The sequence below is a fragment of the Humulus lupulus genome, chromosome 1 (genome assembly GCF_963169125.1).
Source record: "Humulus lupulus chromosome 1, drHumLupu1.1, whole genome shotgun sequence".
NCBI lineage: Eukaryota > Viridiplantae > Streptophyta > Magnoliopsida > Rosales > Cannabaceae > Humulus > Humulus lupulus.
This window is the reverse complement of record NC_084793.1, coordinates 6,035,036-6,058,940: the sequence shown is the minus strand read 5'-3', so window position 1 is coordinate 6,058,940 and position 23,905 is coordinate 6,035,036. Positions and strand designations below refer to the sequence as shown.

Genomic DNA, 23,905 nt, shown 5'->3' with positions numbered 1-23,905 from the left:
GCTAAAAGAACAAGTAATATGAGATTGTGGAAACTTTGATAGTATATGCGCAAATATATTATGATTTTTTGTCACTAATGAATCTTTCAATATCACGAAATTAAATAGGTGATTATGAATAAAATCAAACACAATCCCAAAAAATGAAATCAAATATAAATTTTTATTGAAATTATTTGGTCACGTGAGTAAGACTCTTACCAACAAATAAGTTAATTAAAACTAATTCAACTACTCATTTGTTAAGAGTGCTTTGTATTGGATATAAAAGTTGCAATTTGGTTATGTATTTGCCATCAAAACTAATTTGTAGTTTTCTTTTGCCAGCGTGGAACAAAACGACAATCCAAAAAGTCTTAAATATGAATACTTTGTGTGCTAGTCGAGTCATATTTGTGTTCTGCCTCAAGATACTTTTAACACTAGTTGGTTGATGAGGCTCAAATAACGCACCCTATCGTAAATAGGGGCGACCCATCTAACAGATTTGGGCAAACATTTTTGGGAGAGCAATGTGTAGCCCCCTCTTACCCTTTATGGCTATAAAAAAAATTAATTTGTAATTTGGTTGGTTAAATCTATTTAATGAAATGATGTATTTTGTCTGTAATGCATCAAATTTAATATAATTTACAGACTTGATTTAATTTGATATGAAATTTTGTATATACAATAATTTATAAATTTTATTTTAAGAAAATATAAAAGAAATATATAACAGTGTAAAATATTGTTGCACGTGTTGTTACTCTTTTGTAATTAATTTAATTTGCAAATTTAGCTGCGAGAATTATCATTTTTTAATGGATAAGTTTTTATTTTTAAGGAAAAAAAGATTGACAATGCCAAAACGATGTCGTAAAAGGTTGACTATGTCAAAACGATGTCGTAAAAAGTGAAAAAACACATTTCTTTAGTATTTGACTAGAGAGAGAAGCTCACCGCCTCCGCGATTTGAGTTTCCAAAAAGATTCAGACAACTTTGATAGACTCTAATGTGACCGCGTCTGAGTTGTCAAAAGAGCCCCCGCAATTTGCGTTAATGTCAAAGGGTATTTTCGTAATTTCGTTACTCAGAATTTGACGTTTTAGTTTTTTCGTCTTAATTAAAAAAACTCCCATTAGCATAACAAAAACGATTAAGTCTCAAATAAAATCACTTAGGACAAAGAAAATCGATTCACGGTGCAAGCAAGCGAAAATTTAGAGACCAAAAAGAAAAAAAACTACTTCGGACGAACTAGCAAGAACAGAGCCGAATCTGCTTAGCCCAAATCCTAGAGAGGCTTAATCTCTTCTTGAACAAAATTTTTATTTGTTGAAGGGTTTAAGCTTCTCACTCTTCTTCTGAATCAAATTCTTTTGTTGATTATTTATATATTTTTTTCAAAATTTTTTTTGGTATAATTATAGTCCTGGAAGGAGGCGGAGGAGTTCAGAATCTTCGGTTACTGAATTTGAAAGATCGTTTGTTCTTGAAGATTTGGAAGTAGATCCGGGAAAGCAATCCAAGATTCTGATCCGATAAATCTCGTTTCTGTGTGAATATGGTATTTTGATTTTTGTTTAGTTTGTTTCTGCTTTCATTCTGAGGATTTGTGTTGCGGTAATGCTTGCGATTGTTGTTAGTTTTCTGTGTTGATGAAGCGGCACTGGTTTGTGGTGGAAATGATTACTGTAATATGTTTTGTTTGTTTGTTTTTTGTTCTGATTCGCATTCAGATTTATTGGTTTGTACACATTTGGAGATGCCCCGTTTTGATTTTGTAGTGAGCTGGGTAAATATATTGTGAACAGTGGAGTACTTTGTCTCTTAACATGTGACTTAGAATGGATTGGAAACTTTAGAGATGCCATTGACAAGATAGTGTAATTGCTTAGTTTGAAAATGATTTGTGCTTTAGATTTTGTTTCTGACGTTTTGTTAATGGTTGCATTATGCTTTATGAATTCAGCTCTAGTGTCACTAAGGCTGTAGTAATGTGATGTGACCAGTAACCACAGCTATAAACTACCAATGCAGGCTGCTCAGTGATTTGAATGTATAGTAGCATGGTTGCTTGGTGTATGCGTGAATTTGAAATAGAGACTGAATTTCATAAATTTAAATTCAGATAAAAAAACTCAACTTAAATAATTTTGAAGGCAAACCACATTCCTTTTTTTTGGGACCATATTAGAATCCATTATTCTATGTGAAATTTAATTTTGTATTGCTCTCAACTCTCTTTGTTCAATCTCACTTGTTGAATAAGAAATCCTACAACAGCTGGTATATCATAATACGGGATACTTTGTTTTAAACTTACTTCCCCTCATTTCACATTTATGTCATTTTTGCCAGTATGGCTTGAAGTCGCCTACATAAGTATGATGAAATTACTGGGTTTGTAACTTTCTGGGTATTTAAGTTTCCCACTTTTCTGTTGCTTGCTTACATTTCTATACCATGGATTTTTGATAACAACTTTGAGGCTTTAGGCAGTGCATTTTCTTGAGTATTGCCAGGAATTTATTTTTGCATTTTTTTAGTATTCTGTGACTTTGGCTTTCGTGTTTCCTCCTTGCGTGTTTGCAATGGGGTGAATCTTCTATTGTTTTGGCAGTTGCCTCGACTGGGGAAAGAACCTTTGTCTACTTTTTTTAATGCCTAGTTTTTATTTTTGTGTATACTAATCTGTGCTTTAAATTTTTATCTTTAACTATTTTTTTATAATTATTTAAAGAAAGTGACAAAAGACAATGTTGCATTTGCTCATTGTATGTTATTGACATTTAGTTGGCTCATTGGTGGTAGAAGATCTTTGTTGTGCATGCATTTATTGTAATACAATTATACAAAACTAATCTATTTGGTGAATTTAACTGTTTGTACTGTGCTATTTCAGGCTGGTGCCTTCAACCCTGTGGTTGGGTCTCTAGTCTGGATAGAAGATCCCGATTTAGCTTGGCTAGATGGTGAAGTTTTGGAGATCAATGGTGAAAATATTAAGGTCCTCTGCACATCAGGGAAGACGGTGTGTACTTTCTGTAATATTTACTTTTAAGCATTTTCTTAGTTATGTATCTCAGACTCACTAAGTTTTTAATTAGCTTTTTTTTTCCTTTTTGTCCTATGTCAGTTGTAGTTTTCCTTTTGGCAACATTGGTCTTTCAAAAATTCTGACTACTATTTTTATTATGTTTATTGGCAAGAAAATTTAAACATGGGAGATCTTATTGTTATTCTGTTAATTTCTTTACTGCCTCCTGTGCTTTTCTTGGAAAATTGCAGGTTGTTGTTAAGGCTTCCAATGTTTATCCTAAAGATGCAGAAGCCCCGCCATGTGGAGTGGATGATATGACAAAGCTAGCTTATTTGCATGAACCAGGAGTCTTAGACAATTTAAGGTCAAGATATGATATCAACGAGATATACGTAAGTGTTCAAATGTTTCAATTGGGTTTGGGGGGGCTTTGAGAATCTTTATTTAATGACTTTGACATGGTGAGTCTAATACACTAAATTATAATTATGTCTTCAGACTTACACGGGGAACATCTTAATTGCTGTGAACCCTTTCTGTAGACTGCCTCACCTCTATGATAGCCATATGATGGCACAATATAAAGGTGCAGCCTTTGGTGAGCTTAGTCCGCATCCTTTTGCTGTTGCAGATGCTGCATATAGGTATCTTCTAGCATTTGGGCTTTAAATTCTTCTTGTTTTTCTTTTGTATTTATCAATAATTGGTTTTTGGTTGCAGACTAATGATTAATGATAAAGTAAGCCAGTCAATATTGGTTAGTGGTGAAAGTGGGGCGGGTAAAACGGAAAGCACAAAATTGCTTATGCGTTATCTTGCTTACATGGGAGGGAGAGCTGCTGTTGAGGGTAGCAGGACTGTTGAACAGCAAGTTCTGGAGGTACTGAGGTTTACATTCTGATTTATGCAGTGAACAGCAATGCAATTTTATTGTGCTCGTAATTGTTTTTACTGTGATTTTCGAACATTTTGCTCTTTTATTTACTCTTTTATGCTTTGCAGTCTAATCCTGTTCTAGAAGCATTTGGTAATGCTAAGACTGTGAGAAACAATAACTCAAGGTGAGAAAATTGATCTATTTGTTCCTTTTGTGTTTATTACAAATCGGTGTTAGTTTATATGTTTGAGTACATTTTGTTTCTCATTTGCATGTTGTATTGCAGTCGATTTGGTAAGTTTGTGGAGATTCAATTTGATGAAAATGGAAGAATCTCGGGAGCTGCCATAAGAACTTATTTGCTTGAAAGATCCCGTGTTTGTCAGTTGTCTGATCCTGAGAGAAACTATCATTGTTTCTACATGCTTTGTGCTGCACCACCAGAGGTAAATGTTTATTTGTATTTGAATTGAAGGAATTTGGTTATTTCATGATTGTGGAATACTGCATTGAAGTTATAATATAAGGAGTACTCCTTTACCCTTTCACTCATGATATAAAATGCTTCTAACCCTCCATATGATTTTCATAAACTAGATTTGTTCCAAATTTTAATAGGATGGTCAAAGATAAATGTTTAACCAAGTCTCCTGTTATTTCATATCAATTTTTACAGGAAATTCAGAAATACAAATTGGGACATCCAAGAACATTTCATTATTTGAATCAATCAAACTGCTATGAATTGGATGGCCTTGATGAGTCTAAGGAATACATAGCAACAAGGAAGGCAATGGATGTTGTTGGAATTACTTCTGATAAGCAGGTAAATTGTGGGAGCTGGCAAGTGATAGTTACTATTTGCAAACATCATGTCTGCTTGAATTTTTGTCTCAAATGGCTTTCTTCTTTCCAGGATGCAATATTTCGAGTTGTGGCTGCTGTCCTTCACCTTGGAAACATTGAATTTGCAAAGGGGAAGGAAATGGACTCATCTATGCCAAAAGATGAAAAATCTTGGTTCCATCTTAAGACAGCTGCCGAGCTTCTAATGTAGGCATATTAGCATGTTTACAGTTTCTGCCTCATGTAATTTAATTGAATTTTACTTCATGTATTTTCTGTAATTTAAACATTTAGCTATTGAATCATATGTTTTGTCAGGTGTGATGTGAAGGCACTGGAAGATTCTCTTTGCAAACGTATTATTGTAACTCGTGATGAAACAATCACCAAGTGGCTTGATCCAGATTCTGCAGCTGTTAGTAGAGATGCTTTGGCTAAAGTTGTTTATTCGAGATTGTTTGACTGGTAAGCTTTTGTATGGTTAAGTATAACAGTAAGTTTTACCCTTTCTTTTTTGTACTTTATATCTTGATTATTTAGCTTTGGCAAAGAAATAAAATTCGTAGAATTTGATACGGATTTTGTTTTCATGTGTAGATGTGATTTTCTTTTTCCTTTCTTGTTTCTGCAGGCTTGTGGATACGATTAATAGTTCAATTGGTCAAGATCCTGAGTCAAAGTATTTAATCGGGGTTCTGGATATTTATGGATTTGAGAGTTTCAAGACAAACAGGTGCTTAACTGGTATGCCCTTTGTTTTCATAATTGACATAAAACATAAAGTGAACTAAATAAAATGCATCAACGTTAGTCAATACTTTGAAGGCTTTTAATGCTCTTTTTGAGCATTTACTAGTACTGAGGGGACCCATTTTATGCTTATAACCCTCCCTCTCTAGTGATTAAAAATATCTAGAAATCCATCACTCTTAAAAAGCAAGTAGTGCGAGTACAAGGGGTTTGGAACTTAAAGCCATAGTATTGTATGCTGGTTTTCTTGTGGTGCCTTTTATTTTTTTGGACTTTAAATAGTCCAAAGATAACCTATATCCTTCACGTCTTCTATATATGATTTTTATACAACTTGTGATTGAACATGTGCCTATCACCTGTGAGAGATAGGAAGAATGGTTAGGCCCTTGGTTTGCTATCATAAGGTCTAGGATTCGATTCCTTATAAAGGTCTGCCTATTGATTTTCTAGAATTTCCTGTCTCCCAATAAGAGTGTTGGGTTTAATGAGAGAAATGGTAAAAAACAACAACAACGTGGTTGTCAGTTTACTGTTTGTTTCATGGAACATTGTTTTTCTGGAGGAAAATACACAAATTTTGTGGTAGATAATGCCATTTATAAGGTCAATATAATGAGGTACATAGTGTGACCCAGAAAGTACTTTTTCTCGTTCCTAGTGATGTAACTATCTATTGTAGTTGGGCTATTAGATATATGCTGAAGCTGGACGTTAGGAGCTTCACATGCAGTAGAGTTGGATGATATCATTGATGTCAGATCATATAGGTGCAGTGAGCTGAATATTGGAATTTTAGGTGTCTCGACCACTTGGATTTATATAAAACCAGGGAAAGCAATATATGTATGCATTCCCATTCCTCTCGTGTGATGGCCTATAGTTGGTCGCAGTAAGTAGAAAATGGTGGCAGTAGCATCTGAGAAACTATAAGATTCAGTCAACTAATTGAAACTGATTGTGTAAAGTGGCTTTTATCTTTTTTGAAATTTGATTTTCAACTGACACTTACACATTTCAGTTTCGAGCAATTTTGCATTAACTTGACAAATGAGAAGCTTCAGCAACATTTCAATCAGGTTTGTTTGGGTGCCACCTCTAATTTCTTTAGTGTTCTAGTTGTTCTTTTGTATATCCTATCTTGGTAACCTTATCATATGTGTGATATTCTTGGGCAGCACGTTTTCAAAATGGAGCAAGAAGAATATACAAAAGAAGAAATCAATTGGAGCTACATTGAGTTTGTTGATAATCAAGATATCCTTGATCTCATTGAAAAGGTTTGAGTTGTTTATCTGTGATCATTTTTTTTCTATTTTTCATTTAATGTCATTCATCAGCTATCTTAGTAAGTGCGTCTAAATTTAAAGTTTAGAGCACTTTTTTTTATTGTTCTCTTATCTGAAGTCTATGATTTATTTTTCTTAACTGTTATTATATGATTTTTCACTTGTCATTGAATTACTGCTCTTGGTCTTGTTTTCTGTTTTTATTTTAATTGTTTTACTGTTTGAACTCCACATATGTACATATATGTACATGATTTCTCTATACCACATTAATCTTTTTTCCCCCTCAATAGAATGTGCAACTGATTTATTTCATTTTTTTATCCTTTTAACATCAGAAACCTGGTGGCATTATTGCTCTTCTGGATGAAGCTTGGTAAGTGTACTATTTTGAAGTTTGACTTTTAATATATTTTTTGTTGACCAATGACATTTGGTCTATTATTCAGTTGTACCATTTCTATAGACTAGATTTGTGAGTCATATTGGTGAAATAATCATGATTTTTGTTTCGTAGTATGTTCCCGAGATCGACACATGAGACATTTGCCCAAAAGCTGTACCAGACTTTTAAAAATCATAAGCGCTTTACCAAACCTAAATTGTCACGTAGTGACTTCACAATTTGCCATTATGCTGGTGATGTAAGCTTTAGAATTTAGATTTAATGAGTGATAAAAAATATTTCTTTGGATGATATCTGTGTGTGACTATATTTAATGTATACTTCAGGTCACTTATCAAACAGAACTGTTCCTGGACAAAAACAAAGACTATGTGGTTGCTGAACATCAAGCACTTTTGAGTGCTTCAAAGTGTTCTTTTGTGTCAGGATTGTTTCCTCTTCTAGCTGAGGATTCATCTAAATCATCAAAGTTCTCATCGATAGGTTCTCGGTTTAAGGTCTGAGTGTGGTCTTGTTCTTTTTTTTTTTTTTTGTTTTTTTAAAGGTAATAAATTACAAAGTTCCGGAGTGTTGTGGCTTATGCATTATTCTTTTGTACTCCATGCAGCAACAATTGCAACAATTGCTTGAAACTCTAAGTTCCACGGAGCCACATTACATTCGATGTGTAAAACCAAATAACCTTCTCAAGCCATCAATTTTTGAGAGCAAAAATGTTTTACAACAGTTGCGGTGTGGGGTAAGGATGCTGATATTGGTATATTGGTCGATATATCTTTGTAGCAACTAAGGCAGCCTACTTATATTAAATAAATATTTTCAGGGTGTCATGGAGGCAATTAGGATAAGCTGTGCTGGCTATCCTACTAGAAAAACATTTGATGAATTTGTAGACCGATTTGGTCTCCTTGCCCCTGAAGTTTTGGATGGGAGGTAGACCTTTTCTCTTACCTGTTTGACGATTTGCTGTACTGTCATTTCTAACTTTTTCTTTTGTGTCGTTCATAGTAGTACTGATGAAGTCACAGTTTGCAAGAATCTTTTGGAAAGGGTCGGACTTGAAGGCTATCAGGTAATTATATGATAGTCACCAAACATTCTTGTTAGGTTGTGGTTCTACTTCTGTACATGTTTGCTGTAAACTTCTTGTGGCCATAGGATGGTTTTCAAATGATAAAACAAGACAAAACAAAACATGTACCTTGTTCTCTCAGGATTTTTTTTTCTTCCATAGACTGCTATTGTAAGGAATTATTTTTTTCCTTTCTCTTTTAGTAAATTTGTTATAGGTTTTTAATGCATTTCTTACCATGTTTTGCTGCTTTTCAGTCAATAGCAGCAACACAAATGTAATGTATGTTGTGTGCTTTGTGACTTTAGTATCTATTTATATATTTTGCTATCGGAAAACTTGGCTGTTGATTATGGGGAAAGCATGGTTGTTCAGCCACAGTTGTGCTTTATTGCCTCCAACACATACACTTGAATGAAATTGGTACTAGATTTCATAGATTGATAACAAAGAATGTCAAAGTAAAAAATTATCAAGCATTGCTTCAGCAGCTGCAGTTTCAGTTATCACTCATTTGTCTGTGCATAAATATGCTTTATGTTTCTGTGATATATGAATTCCTGAACTGAACTCGTCCTATTGTCATTTTCAGATTGGTAAGACAAAGGTTTTTCTTAGGGCTGGTCAAATGGCAGATATGGATGCCCGTAGAAGTGAGGTCTTAGGAAAGTCAGCTAGTATAATTCAGAGGAAGATCCGTTCCTACTTGTCACGGAGAAGTTTTATCTCTCTTCGTCGATCTGCAATACAGATTCAAGCTATTTGTAGAGGTAAATTGCATATTTCTTTAGCATCTGAGGACTTGTGTATTATGTAGTCTTTTAAATCAAATGAGGTCATATGAATTCTGGCAATTCTTACAAGGTTTTGTGTATTGTAACTGCAGGAAAACTTACTCGGCAAGTTTACGAGGGGATGCGGAGAGAAGCTTCTTCTTTGATGATCCAGAGGAATTGGCACATGCATGTTGCAAGAAAAGCTTACAAAGAACTGTGTTTCTCTGCTGTCTCCATCCAGACAGGCATGCGTGGTATGGCTGCTCGTAATGTGTTACGCTTCAGAAGGCAGACTAGAGCAGCAATTATTATTCAGGTGAAGCAAATTTTTTATAATGCAAAGAAGTAATCTTGAAGTGTGGAATTGGTTAGAGATAATTACAGGCCTTTCTGTTGCTATACATATTCCAAACTATATTTATTTTATATGTTTTTCTTTCCAAATTTTGATCATTTTTCTTTTCTATTGCAGAGTCAATGTCGCAAATTCTTAATGCGTCAGCATTTTATGAATTTAAAGAAAGCAGCAATTACCACGCAATGCGCATGGAGAGGAAGAGTTGCTCGTAAAGAACTTAAGACTCTCAAGATGGTAATAAAAATTTCTTGAATAGTTTTGTTCCTCTTTTGAAAATATCATATGCTTCAATCCAAATAGGCAGAGTGTGCGTTTTATATATTACTTAATAATGTTTGCCTTTTGTCTCTTAAAGCAGCCTACTGTTAATGATATTTGTTTGATTAATTTTAGAATTTCTTAAATCTAGAATGTCTCTTTTATTCTTGTTTTCATATACAGGCTGCAAGAGAAACTGGAGCTCTTCAGGCTGCCAAAAATAAACTTGAAAAGCAAGTTGAAGACTTGACATTGAGATTACAGCTGGAGAAACGGATAAGGGTAATTAATTTTTTTTCTTTGAGGCTATGTACGACTTGAGTGAATCCTTGCTCATGACTTACGTTGTGCCATATTGTTTCTTGATTAGTTTGTTCTCTATAGTTTTGGATTAATATTTTAGTAAGCTGAAAACTCGAGTCAATACTAAATTTTCTTGAATTCGGAGATACTTTGGTCCTATGGGATAGGCTTTGGTAATTCTTTAGATTTTTTTTTACCCAGTGGAAAATAAAATGTGATACTGACAAGTCAAGCTTTTAATAGAAATGTGGTCCAACTCTAAATTATTTATGCTACCACAGTATAATTTACACAGTTCAGGATGAGCTTTGTAGTTGCATTTAATGTAGTATTTCTAGTTCTAGAAAACAGGTGAGACACCAAAGAGTGACGAACATCTGTATTTAATGCACTTTTTGGAAGTATGTTTCGCAGCAGACCTTTATATATATGTTGACTTCTCTTTTCTTTTCTATTGTAATCTTGCAGGCTGACCTGGAACAATCTAAAACACAAGAAAATGAAAAGCTACATTCCGCTTTGCAAGAAATGCAGACTCAATTTAAAGAAACTAAAGCAATGCTTGAGAAGGAGCGTGAAGCTGCAAAAAGAGAAGCTGTAAAAGTTCCAGTTATACAGGAGGTTCCAGTTGTTGACCATGCAATGTTGGAGAAACTTAATAGTGAAAATGAGAAGCTCAAGGTGAGATAGTCGCATGTGCAAAACCAAAGTTCTGGAATGCGCTAGCATTTTTTATTTCTTGGAATGTTAATTTATTCAAATACATTGTAGGCTCTGGTCAGTTCATTGGAAAAGAAAATTGATGAAACAGAGAAGAAATATGAAGAATCAAACAAAATTAGCGAAGAAAGGTTGAAGCAAGCTTTGGATGCTGAATCTAAAATCATTCATTTAAAGACTGTGATGCAGAGGTACAATTTAGCTTCTTTTATGAGATTGAGCAAATGTAATCGTTGTAGCATTGTGCATATTTTCAAACTCTCTCGCTCTCTCTCTCTGTATTATATTATGCATATACATGTCAATTGAATAATTTATTTCTTGGTGATTGGGTTTATTTTCATGTACAGGCTTGAAGAAAAATTTTCTGACATTGAAACTGAAAACAAAATTCTTCGGCAGCAGACCTTATTAAAGACACCTGTTAAGAGTTCATCCGGACTTCCGCCAACTCCGGCAACTCCAGCTACTCCGGTAATCATTAGCTACAAGTTTTAAGAACATAGATCCTCATCTTCTGTCAATTTGTTTCTCCTCGTGTGAATTCTTTTATCTCTTATCTCAGATAACGACAAATGGTCATCATCCTAGTGAAGAGAGCAGAGCAGATGTAATTGATTTTTTTTTTAATGTTTATTTCTGTCATTTTTTTTTTATGATCGTAAAAGTCCACATTATCTTCTCAATTTGTGACAATTTTGAAGAGTTTTCTTTGCAGGAATCACATAGTACAACTTCAGTTAAGAAGTTTGGTACAGAAGCTGATAGCAAGTTGAGGAGATCTCTTATTGAACGTCAACATGTATGTGACTTGAGCATCCATTTAATTTGTTCTGTTTTTTCAGTCATGCAGTACTTGTTTATGAGTCTTAACATTGTAATTTCTGCTATTTCTGTGCAGGAGAATGTTGATGCTCTAATCAACTGTGTTGTAAAAAACATTGGGTACAGTCAGGGAAAGCCTATTGCAGCTTTCACCATTTACAAATGCCTTCTCCACTGGAAATCTTTTGAGGCTGAAAGGACAAGTGTTTTTGATCGTCTCATTCAAATGATTGGTTCAGAAATTGAGGTAAAAAAAAGCAAAGAAAGAAAACAGAGAATCTAAATATTTAATGCGTAGTTGGGTTAATTTTATTTGTGGTCAGATCAGTTTATATTTGAAATAAAATACCAAGACAGAAGAATCTATTTCTAATGAAACTATCTTTGGTGCCAGAATCAAGAAAACAATGATCATATGGCTTATTGGTTATCAAATACATCTGCACTATTGTTTTTACTCCAACGAAGTATGAAGGGTGCTGGTAACAATGGTGCAACTCCACAGCGAAAACTGCCCCCTGCAACATCTCTCTTTGGAAGGATGACCTTGGTATTGAAATTCTTCAATCACTTCACTTCTATCCATTTCTTCTGGTTCACTTTTGACTTTTTGGGGTTGCTAATTATCATTTTACTAATGACTTTCTTGCATTACATTATTTAATGCTGTGATTTATCTGCCAGGGTTTCCGTTCATCTCCTTCTTCTACAAACCTTCCTGCACCTGCAGTTGATGTAGTACGCCAAGTAGAAGCAAAATATCCAGCTTTGCTATTCAAGCAGCAGCTGACAGCCTATGTTGAAAAAATATATGGAATAATTCGAGATAACTTGAAAAAGGAGTTATCTTCATTAATTTCATTATGTATTCAGGTAATATAATTTTCATGTAATATCTCTATCCGACCAATGCAGTGGCTTGACACCTTTTCTGGTTTTGGTATTTCTTTCTTTGTATTAGGTTACTGATTCTTGTCATGTTATTGTCTTTACTGAAGTTCTGACCTGGGTCTTCTGGTTTGCAATAATTCTTACTTAAATTTTTGCTGTGTTTCATTTGGATGTCGTATGCTGATATTTAGGCGCCAAGAGCATCTAAGGGAGTACTAAGATCTGGGAGATCCTTTGGGAAAGATTCTCCTACCAGTCACTGGCAGACCATTATTGAAAGCCTTAACACTCTCCTTAGCACATTGAAAGAAAATTTTGTAAGAATCAACTGTACTTAATTATAGCATCACTTGCTTTTCTGCACTTAATAGTAGTATTTACTCATTCTTGTGGGAATCACAACTTTCAGGTGCCTCCAATTCTTGTACAGAAAATATTCACTCAGACATTTTCATTTATCAATGTGCAACTTTTCAATAGGTAACAATAATTCACTTATCAAAATTTCATAAACTTTAATGGAGAGTTTAATAACTTTTTTAATTTTCATTCTTTTCAGTCTTCTTCTACGCCGTGAGTGTTGTACATTCAGCAATGGGGAGTACGTGAAATCTGGACTAGCTGAGCTCGAATTATGGTGCTGCCAGGCAAAAGATGAAGTAAATGATTCTTTCTCGTTAACTTATTTAAATTTCAACCTTTGCACTGCCATATTTAATTAGCATAATTGGTCATCCATGTGCACACCATGAAAATCATTTTGAATTAAATAATGTTCGGAATTTCACGAGTTCACCTTGGTTTGCAGTATGCTGGTTCATCTTGGGATGAACTGAAACATATCAGACAGGCTGTTGGATTTCTGGTATGTTTTCCATGCTTATTGTTGAAGCAGTATCTTACATTTCTGCAGCTACTTAGCTTACTCTTTATCTCCACAAATCTTTATCTGCAGGTTATACATCAGAAATATAGGATATCCTACGATGAAATCACTAATGATTTGTGTCCTGTGAGTTTCTTAATCTCACATTCTGTAGTTTCTATTACTAGACTTTAAACACAGACTACCAAATTCATTTAAAAAGAGGTCATAAGTTGACCCAAGCATGGTTCAGAGATTTTTAATTAATGGAATGAAAAAAGTTGTTGCTGCTGTTTTCGACAACATGTTTCAAAATTATAGTGCCAAAACCAAGATAACTGTGTCTTGGGAATATTTACAATAGATGTAATGTTCCTAGACAAAATAATTTCATCTGCTGACATGTATAATTTTGGTCATCTCTGTTAGTACCTCTTTTTTTGTTTTCATTCCTTTGATATATTTCAGTATGACACAGAAAATGATTACACCAGTTCCTCCCTACCCACTCTCACTAAAATTATCACATCTGATTTTGCAGATCCTGAGCGTTCAGCAACTATATAGAATATGTACTCTCTACTGGGACGACAATTATAATACCCGAAGTGTATCTCCGGATGTAAGTTGGTTTGTCGTTAACATATTTGTAATTGTGTCCGAATTCCAATGCTTAACAACCATATCGCCATTCCCTTTTCAGGTCATTCTCAGCATGAGAGTACTCATGACCGAGGACTCCAATAATGCTGTCAGCAATTCCTTTTTGTTGGATGACAATTCCAGGTGAGCTTTTATTCTCTCTATACATTCTCGTTTCGATGTGTGAATACTGGTGCACGAATAACTCTGGATCGGTACACACAAGGCATCGATGCTTTAGGGAAAAAATGATATGAAAATTAACTTGCTGAATTTTATAATTTATTATCTGGTACATTTATGTTGACAAATATGTACATGAAAAAAAAATTGGATTTTGAGGATATTTTGCTTCAAATTACAGCATCCCTTTCTCGGTCGACGACCTCTCTACGGCGCTGCATGTGAAGGATTTTTCAGATGTAACACCAGCAGAGGAACTTCTTGAGCAACCAGCCTTCGAATTTTTACACGACTGAGGCTAAGGAAGCTCCTGTTTTCTTTTCTTGTGTTTTTTTTTTCTAAGGTAGGCTTTACTTATAATTCTATAGCAATTTCATTGGTTATTGTAAATCCTTCTTTCCCCACAGCTGAAAAAAAAAAAGAAATTGTAAAAGAAACCTTGCCCTTGTATTCATGCCCCTGCTGTAAAATTATTTATTTATTCTTTATCGCTTTGGCATTGAGAGGGGCACCAATATATTTTGAGGTGTGTATACAGTTTTTTTTTTCAATGGTTTTTTTTTTTTTCATAGGGAGTTCAGGTGAGAATTTGTTTTGTAGTTTGGTGGGTGAGAAATTGCTCTCTCCACTCCATTTTTTGTTGTAAAAAAGAAGTAACATATTTAAATATATATATAAGCTCAAAGGACATTGACATTGGTTTGTGAAATTTTTGGTTATGACTATACTTTTTTTGACACGGTTTGTGAAACTGTACTTGATCCATAATTTCATTTTTTTTTACCAAGTATGTACTCCTATGATATTTTTTTTATTGGCAAGTCTGATATTTAAAAAATAAAAAATAAACCATTTTGGTTGATCTTTTAAGATGTTTTTGTATGGTTTGGTAAGAGTTTCAACTCAGTCATTTCAACTATTTGAAGAGGCTGAAACTTGGTGTAAATTGAAGATTTAAAATCTATTCACTTCTAACATCTTTTCTGGCAATAATAGTTCTACTCCAAATTCTTTCAAAACTAAAATAAATGGCATAATGTGTACAATAAAACTATAATCTAATCCACAAAATAAGTATAATATAGGGTTTGGTGAGCAGTACTAGTAATCAGGTTCATGTCTGCCTGACTCCTTTTATATACTTGGCCAATGTAAACGTTAGTGGGCTTGGAAATAGTGTCGATCCAACAAAAAATAAAATTTGTTTTGTTTTGTTTTGTTTTATTCTATTTTATTTGCTTCTATCTTGATTAAATATCTAATACTAACCGATTGATAGCAGAAGCAATAAATGGTTGGACTTGTTGGACATAAATAAGGCAATGTTGACTGAGTAAAATCATAAATGAAGATGGGACAGAATGGGTTGAAATATAAAGTTTGAAATTGAAACCAAACACCCCCAAAGAAAGCTCATGAGGCATTTCACATGGGACTTGCCTAAAAATACATTCACTACACCGACTAAGGCCTCTCCCACCACACAAACTAGATGATGTCTTCACTTGGGGTGTGGACCAAAAGAATTAAGTGACAAGTGCTTACAAATGGTTTTGGACCATCCTATATTCCTACATGTATCTTTAGGGAAATACACCTGTAAACACCTACACATACAAAACTCCATTCCAAATCTTTGGCAATTCATTTTGCTTCTAGGCTTTCTCTTAGTGGGCACAGTTTATACAACTGTCATAGTTAGTCAGAATTCAGTTTGTACCCTATCCATTCATTGATTTTTCCATTCAAATATATAGCTAGCTAGCTACCTAGCTAGGGTTTTCAATTAGGTCCATGTGGGTAGTCCTGAATGTTCACCTGACTCAACCAATTTAACACTGGTTTTGGTCCATGGTTAAGGTCCCCTCCCCACAAACACACACTCTCTCATTAGTTGGATTGGAGAGAGCCCAAGATAGCCCTAGATATGCACATGCATAATATGACTATTTGATGGTATATTTGGTCCATTATTTCAGGTTTCAAAATGACAGGGCCTTGAAAGGCCTACCTAGCCCCCAACATTTAACCAAAGTTACCTGTTTTTCTAATTAAGTTTACCCAATTTTCCTCTTTGCAAAGTCTTCATGAATGTATCTAGGTTTTCAGATTGGTCAAGTTTTAGCAATAATTGATGGTAACCAAATTGGAAAAGGACTGCACACTAAACATTCCATGAGACTGTAACCCTTAGCTAAATCCAAAATTTGGGGTGGTGTTGAGGATTGTTGTAGCACATTATACAAGCTCTTCTTCATCAAAGTTGAGAAACTAATTTTTGTTTTGTTTTATATATAAGTATATTTATCAGTGTCACTGTGGAAGTTTCTAAAGGGATATATATAATTGGACCACTGAGGATGAGATCAACAAACATTAGATAATGTAACTTTGGAGTTATATCATTTCTTTGTCATATTCGAACAATAAAAAATGTTAATTTTGCCCTTTGTTTTTAATGATCGTTAAAACACAGTTTAAAAACAAAAATAAATATTTATTATGATTTTAACTTTATATATTATCACTCATACTCTCTGAGTACAAATTTATTAGGGTGGAAATTCATATTATCGTGTCGTGTCATGACAAGTTGGCATGTCTAATTGGTCAACCCTAACTTGACCTGTTTATATTTTGGGTCAAAATATCTTAACTACCCGTTGGTCGTGTTCATGTGTTGACCAAACCCATCCTACATTATTTGTAGATCAACATGATTAGTATCGCATATTTGATTTATTTTATATTTTTGATTGCATCAATCTATTTCACTTATTTGATTAGTACACTACATAAAAATATATAAAATTTCTAATAAACAAATTTGATGAATTAAATCATTTATCACAAAATATCAACACAATAAATAAATTTTTAATATCAATTAATTATCAAGAGTGGATTAGTTATGCTATATTATTTTGAGAAATTTTCTTTCTACTTTAGATTTATCTTTTATGGAAAATAAATAATATTTAACTATAAATTAATAATTGTAATTATATACTGAACATAAACGGGTCAATTCGTGTCACATGGGTAGACCCTAACCCGAAAAAAAAAAAAAATCGTGTCAAACGGGTCCGACCAGTTTTTGATCCACACTTAATTTTTCAAACCCTAACTCACAAAAAATCGTGTCATTTTTAGTCGTATTGTCATGTCGAAACCCGTTTTGCCACCCTTAAAATTTGTACTTGCATTTTATTATGTCTCTAACCATAGAAACGAAATCAATTCAATGAACATATTAAATTTATGGAAAATTACTAAAATTAAAACACACATGAAAAAAATATATGGATAATTTAATTTAGTTTTTAACTAGTGTCTTAGTTTTAATAATTAGATTTAACGATCAAGGACGGAGACATATTTGTATTGTAAGGGCTGAAAGGTAAAAAAATTAGGGGGCCAAATGTAAATTTTTTTAAGAAAACCAAGGAAAAGTATAAAAAATATTATTTATTATTATTTTATTTTCTGGGGTAAGACCTCTCGTTGTGTACTTGTCACCGTCACGACTAATGATAGTTCTAAGGGGCGTTTGGTTTGGTAGAATAGAATAAGAATAGTAATGGAAATGATATTATGATGATTGGTTTGTTGTTGGAACGAACATTGGAATAATAATATTTTGTTTGGTTTGTTGTGGAATGGTGTAGCGTAGCAATAAAATAGAATAAGTAATGTATTAACAAAATTGTCCATACTTTACTTTTTTGTTATATTTTTTTAATAGTAAAAATTTTAAAAAATATTTATGAATCACATACACAACAAAATAATATTAATATTTCAGATACTTTAAAATAATATTTTTATAATGAAAAATTATTACTTAATTTACCATAGATTAAACATATGTAACACAAAATGAGTCTTATATAAATAAAAATTATCTTAGATACTCAAGTATATGTGGAATAAAATAAAAAATAATATTAGCATTTTTTTATTTTGGATAATAATAATAAAAAATGTTAAAATAGTCATTTTTATTTCATTTTAAAGCTTTAGTAATGAAAAACCATTTCCAATAAATATTCCACAAGTGATGGAATTGTAATTTCTATGGAAAGGCATTCGAAAAACTTAAATCATCAACCAAACAATGGAATGCAACTTGCTCTAAAGAAATAAAAATAATAAATATTTATTTTAGATATTTTTTAGTTTGATAGTAATTTAATTTGTTTTCTTGCAATAAAAAAACAGTCGGCACGATCATTGTCTTTAAATTGTATTATTACCAACCGTACATCGATCAAATAAATGAAGATTTATTATAAAATTTAAAAATTTCAACATTTGTTGATGGAGTTGATATAGACACAATGGAAAATAAATAATTCAACCCTTGAAGTCATTATCAGAAAGGGTATATATTAAATTGAATAATTGAATGTAGTAGTACCATCCTTTTTATAGGCTTATTATTAAGCTCATCACTTTGGTTTGCTTTTGTTTGGTGTGTGTCTTTCCTATAATTGCATGTGGATCAATTTTGTGGTCATATATAAGTGAAAGCAAATTGGGTAAGGACAAAGGTTGTGATTGTTATTGCTCATAATTTTTATAAATTGGGCAAATATTGCTATTGCTCATAAATAAATGTACTTAAATTCCCACTTTGAGTACGTACGTTACACATTACAATGTATATCCCAAAGGTTGAACAATTTGATTAGGACATTTAGGAATATGATGTCTTAAATTTCTTCTTCATATATAAGTCATTTTTTGTGTCACAATTTTATGACATGATGAATTGTGACTTTTTAATAAATTAACAAAGAAAGTTGAGCAAATTAAACACCATTTCCAATCCCTAACAACCTCTATTCATAAAAACAAACCCTATCTGGACAGGTCACGTACAACCCGAAAAGATAGGAAACTCACTTTTAATTAAGCTCGCTGAAATTAACTTTTAAAAAGCCAAAAAAAAGTATACCCCACCCTCCCAAACTAGCCCTTTTTCTCCCTCCCTCAACCCTCCTCCATTTTTCACCACTGTGAGCCATTTCTGGCTGCCAAAACTTTATTTTTCATCATCATTAAAGTTCAACACACTATTACAAAATATACTTTTAGCGAGCCCTAAAATTTTTTTAGGATTCGTGGGGCGCGAGTCTTCTATTTGAGAGTCTTAAAAAGTGAGGTTTTTTAGGGCTCGCAAAATTTTATTTTTAATTTAAAAAAAATTAATTGGTAACCAAAGTTATCGCCGGAGCTCCGTCGATGACAGCGGCGCCACCACCCCCGGCGGTGGTTAGGGAAAACGATGACATGGGCTTCGAAGCCCAAAGCTCAAGGAGCGTAATGGTGGTGGTGGTTTCTCTTGGAAAGGCCTAGAATGACAAGATTAGAGCCATGAATTTCGGCGAACGTCGATTCCAATTCCGATGACCATTGAGTCTGATCCTTTAGTGGGTTTTGAATCCCAAAGCATAAGGGATGCAGTGGTGGTGGTCATTTGGCTCGGGTGGCTCAAGGGGGTCGGAAAATGACCAGAAAATTTCAGAAACCCACATAGTCGTCGAACTTTGGAGGCTCCGTCGAGAGGGCTAAGGGGCGCGTGAGGCTAAGGGTTCGCGGGGATGGGGGTGGGGGTCGGGGATGATGGTGGGGTGGCACGTGTAGGTGGGGGGTGGCCGGAGAGCCGCCGTTAGTGGCTGGGCACCAAGCTTGCGAGAGAGAGATTTTTATAGGTAGATATTGATATGGATTTTTATAGATATTTTTTTCTTAATTAATAATCATAAATTAGAATAAGTAGAATAAAAAATGAGAAAATAAAAATAGAGTGGATTGGAAAATTTTTAAAGTGTCACATCACTTATTATTATAATTATTTTCCATATGGGAAGAAAAACAATGAAAATATTAATAATAATAGCAAGAAATATAATAGTATTATTTTTTATAGATATTTTATAATAGTACTATTACTTTTTATGGATATTTTATCTTAATTAAATATATTTATATATAGATATAGATAGATAATGTCATTTTTTTCAATATAAATTACAAATTTAAATGATATAAAAATATATACTACAAAAATTAAATATGTAAAATATAAGTAATATATTAAATTTAATAAACTAAAACAATATAATTACTTGGTATTTGGACAAGATTGAGTTAAATCAAAGTACCCACAATGGTTTGTAAATCATGTAATTTTTTTTAATAAATGTTAAATAAAAAATTAGAAAAAATCACAAAATAGAGAAAACAAAATATTAGAAGAAGAGATGGTTATCTCTTTCTTCTTCTAAACAGAATAACAAAATAAAATATGACATTTAAAAAAATTACAATAATAAACATATATATATTTGTAATATTACTTTTATTAGTTAACTTATACTCACTAATTTGCTAAAACTTGATGTCTAACAATCCCAATATCACTTACACCACATAAGCATACGACAACATCTAAAACATGATAGAAAAATAAGATGAAGATAGATGTTAGAATATAAAAAATCAATAATTTAAAATAAAAACTTTAAAAATTAACAAACATTAATAATTGAAGAAATACCCGAGATGATTGTGTTATTATTAACACGAAAATCAATCAAATTTGGAGATAAGCATTTGAATTCATTGTTCGGAATGTCAACCATCCCTTCTTCTAGCCTCTTAAGCAAAGTTGTAACCAAAAAAAAAAGTTTTATGGTCATTTGAAAGCGGTCTACACTTGTCTTTGACAAAAACACAACACATTAATTAAATATAAAACAATTGATAATAGAAAGAATCTGAGGAAAGAAATTTTGATACAACTTTCTCATCAATAAAATCATTTCTTGGTATCAAGAGACTGCCACATTCTACAAACTCTAATCCTTATCATTCAATTATCTCTATCATTGTTTAAGTCGCAAAGAAAAGAATACTCCATTATGAAAATTGAAATTGAAAGAGTTTATAGAGAAGAAGAGAGAAAAAAAGAGAGAGAGAAATTAGAGTGGAGAAAAATATGACATTAATAGAGAATGTTTAGAATATATATAAAATCATGAAGATATATTTCTATATATTATTAATTAAAATAATAATATCTTGTAAATATTTAATTTTAAATTAACTATATTTTTTTTAAACATGTAACGTTTAAACTTGTTATGAACAAATGAGAGCTTCGGTACACACACAGAGGAACAATAACAACACGAAAAATAGAGAACAAATAATCATCATCAAGAAAAAAACCAACAGAGCAATAAAACAGTAAACAACACAAAAGGTTTATCCTGGTTCAGGGATAATGTGTTCCCTACGTCCAGCTTGCTGGCTTTGCCATTCTAAATCCACTATATATCAGAGTGTTCAAATACAAAAGGGTTTTTGACAGCAACTATCATTTAGGAAATCAAGCTTACAACAATGGGGTTTTGCTTTTTGCTTTCCTCCAGCTCACTCACTCATTTAAGAAGAATTCACTCTATTTTTTTCTCTCCTTCTTATCCATGCTGTTATGTCTCTGTAGATGTGCGATCCTTTTTAGCCTAAGACAAAAGGAATAAAATCTTCTAACAAACTTCCTTGTCCTTGCCACTACTGAGTCGTACCAGACCTTTTTAGCTTAGCCAATCATTTTGCCAAATAAATTGTTTCAACATAGAGCACCTGCCAGCTCAATGATTCTCAAATTGGGAAGCTCTACATCATAGCTGCATAGCTGACCTGTAGCCTTAATATTTGAATCACCACATTCCTTACAAATTTCCACCTTGATTTAAAGATTAAGGCAGCACAACATAGTGGATTTAGAAGCCAGCATACACGGTCCAACCTTAGAAGTTTAAGGCCTGAACTTTGATAAAGTCCAGGCAATGATATAACTTGCTTGAGGTGACTGGTTTTGTGAACATATCAGCAACATTCTCTTCAGTATGAACCTTCTCTATTATCACCTTCTTTTCAGTCACAATGTCTTGAATGAAATAGAACTTAATATCAATATGCTTCGTCCTTTCATGAAGCATATGATTTTTAGTTAGGTGTATAGTACTCTGATTATCACATAGTACTTTAATAGTCTTCTGATTTATACCAAGTTCCCCCATAATGCCTTGAAGCCACAAGGCCTCCTTAACAGCCTCAGTTGCAGCAATCAACTCAACTTCAGTAGTTGACAAGGGAACTACAGGTTGAAGTGTTGCTTTCCAGCTAATTTCACAACTGAATAAAGAGAAAACATAACATGTTAGTGATCTTCTCTGTCCAAGTCACCAGCAAAATCAGAATCCACATACCCCACAAGTGCCTCTTCAATCTCTGACATCTTCCTATGCTTAAAATACAAACCGAAATCTGAAGTGCCCTTTAGATATCTGAATATCCACTTGACAGCTTCCCAATGACCCTTCCCAGGATTAGACTGAATTGTCAACTTGCTGCATATGCCAAGTCATGTCTTGTACATACTGTAATGCCTTGGTTACCCCATAACAGTTACGGTGGACGGTGAACCAGAAATTTAACTCGCTACCCGAGTTCTTTGGTTAAAAATGTGCTTCTAGGTGTTATTAACAGGCTAAGGTGGAAAACCAATAAAAGTGAAATAATATATTTTATTTAATACATAAAACTGTTCATGGGCCCATAAAAAATATTTACAAGTTATTTACAACTCAAAATGGTCATTACTGTTCAAATTTACAACCCTGCCGACCTAAGCAGCAAAAATAGGGTAAACCCCCTAGTTCCTCTGAGAACTCCTTTGCCGTGGTGGTCAAGCGACCGCATATGTACACAACACCACCTAAGCTCTCCACTCAGGGTTGGGTGAGCTTTTCTTTCCCTTTACCTGTACCACATAGCACCCATGAGCCAAAGCCCAGCAAGAAAACACAATATAGCATGAATATAATATCAACAATGATCATAATAATCATTAAGGACTTTCAGTCCAAAACAGATGAGTGAAAGTCGCAAAAGTCACTAAGGTGGGTTCCGTTCCCTTTAGCCATGTGACGATAGGGTCACCGGGGCTTTACAAATAAGTGAACCTTTCACTAGCTTAAACATGATAGGTGCATGATGACTAGTCACCAATATAACTCACCTCATGACCATAGAGTCATAACCATGTGATTCCGCTCCCTAGCCATGTGACAAGTAACTAGTATTAGACTAGTCAAGTGTGTTATATTATTTTATAATATAATGTAAAATTATATTATATTATAATATAATGTTTTAGATTAAATAAATGTGACAAAGTGTGTCACATATTGTAACATATAATAGAGAGTTACAATATTTAAATATATGAGATATATCCAAATAATGTAACATATTTGGTGTTACAAATTTGTAACTTCCAAATATTACCCTTTATTGTGTAAGATTGTTGTTCCAAAATATTGAGATGAATTTCATAAAGCCATATGTGATATGGTAGTTAGAGATATGATTTTAACCCCAATAATGTGTTTTGGGAGTTACAAAATCATTTGGGAGGGTTTGGAACCGTTTGGAAAAACATCACAATTTTTTGTGCTGAAATTGGTCAGTGGCCGCGGTCACCAACATTCAGTGGCCGCGGCCTGTGGGTTAGAGACCAGTGGCCGCGGCCACAGGCCAAAAACTGACCAAATTTTCAGTTTTTTCAATCTTTGTTGAACGGCTCAAAAAACTCAAATAACTCCCAAATCTCTTTTTTAATTCCATATTAATCCAATTAAACATTGGTAACAGCCATAGAGGTTGGTGGAATTTGAAATTCAAAGGGTGTCTCTAAACTCTATAAATAGGAGTCTATAGCTCACTTGTAAGACACAACA

At 33.4% G+C, this 23,905-nt stretch overlaps 1 protein-coding gene across 2 annotated transcripts; it reads left to right on the top strand.

Moving 5' to 3' along the window:
• Positions 1–1,158: 1,158 nt before the first annotated feature.
• Positions 1,159–14,796, top strand: LOC133783788 (myosin-6-like). 2 transcript variants are annotated; one of them, XM_062223421.1, is made up of 39 exons: positions 1,159–1,550; positions 2,889–3,017; positions 3,275–3,418; positions 3,525–3,670; positions 3,747–3,906; positions 4,029–4,087; positions 4,190–4,349; positions 4,580–4,729; positions 4,820–4,956; positions 5,068–5,214; positions 5,381–5,482; positions 6,521–6,578; positions 6,678–6,779; positions 7,127–7,164; positions 7,306–7,432; positions 7,521–7,691; positions 7,802–7,933; positions 8,018–8,127; positions 8,206–8,266; positions 8,859–9,036; positions 9,153–9,358; positions 9,515–9,634; positions 9,842–9,940; positions 10,430–10,642; positions 10,733–10,872; positions 11,032–11,155; positions 11,247–11,291; positions 11,400–11,483; positions 11,583–11,753; positions 11,901–12,056; positions 12,191–12,379; positions 12,589–12,714; positions 12,807–12,877; positions 12,957–13,056; positions 13,206–13,262; positions 13,353–13,409; positions 13,804–13,884; positions 13,966–14,048; positions 14,269–14,796. In XM_062223421.1, the coding sequence occupies exons 1-39, from the start codon at positions 1,548–1,550 to the stop codon at positions 14,381–14,383; spliced, it is 4,551 nt and encodes a 1,516-aa protein (XP_062079405.1). In that variant the 5' UTR covers positions 1,159–1,547; the 3' UTR covers positions 14,384–14,796. The 2 variants fall into 2 exon arrangements, with proteins under 2 accessions (XP_062079405.1, XP_062079400.1); XM_062223416.1 differs by having other exon boundaries at positions 8,203–8,266.
• Positions 14,797–23,905: the final 9,109 nt, after the last annotated feature.

Bases quoted from the DNA above. Each gene is read 5' to 3' on its own strand.
- LOC133783788 (XM_062223416.1), top strand. The intron at 9,941-10,429 runs GTAATTAATTTT...GTAATCTTGCAG, and splicing joins AGCTGGAGAAACGGATAAGG to GCTGACCTGGAACAATCTAA. The intron at 12,878-12,956 runs GTAACAATAATT...CATTCTTTTCAG, and splicing joins AATGTGCAACTTTTCAATAG to TCTTCTTCTACGCCGTGAGT.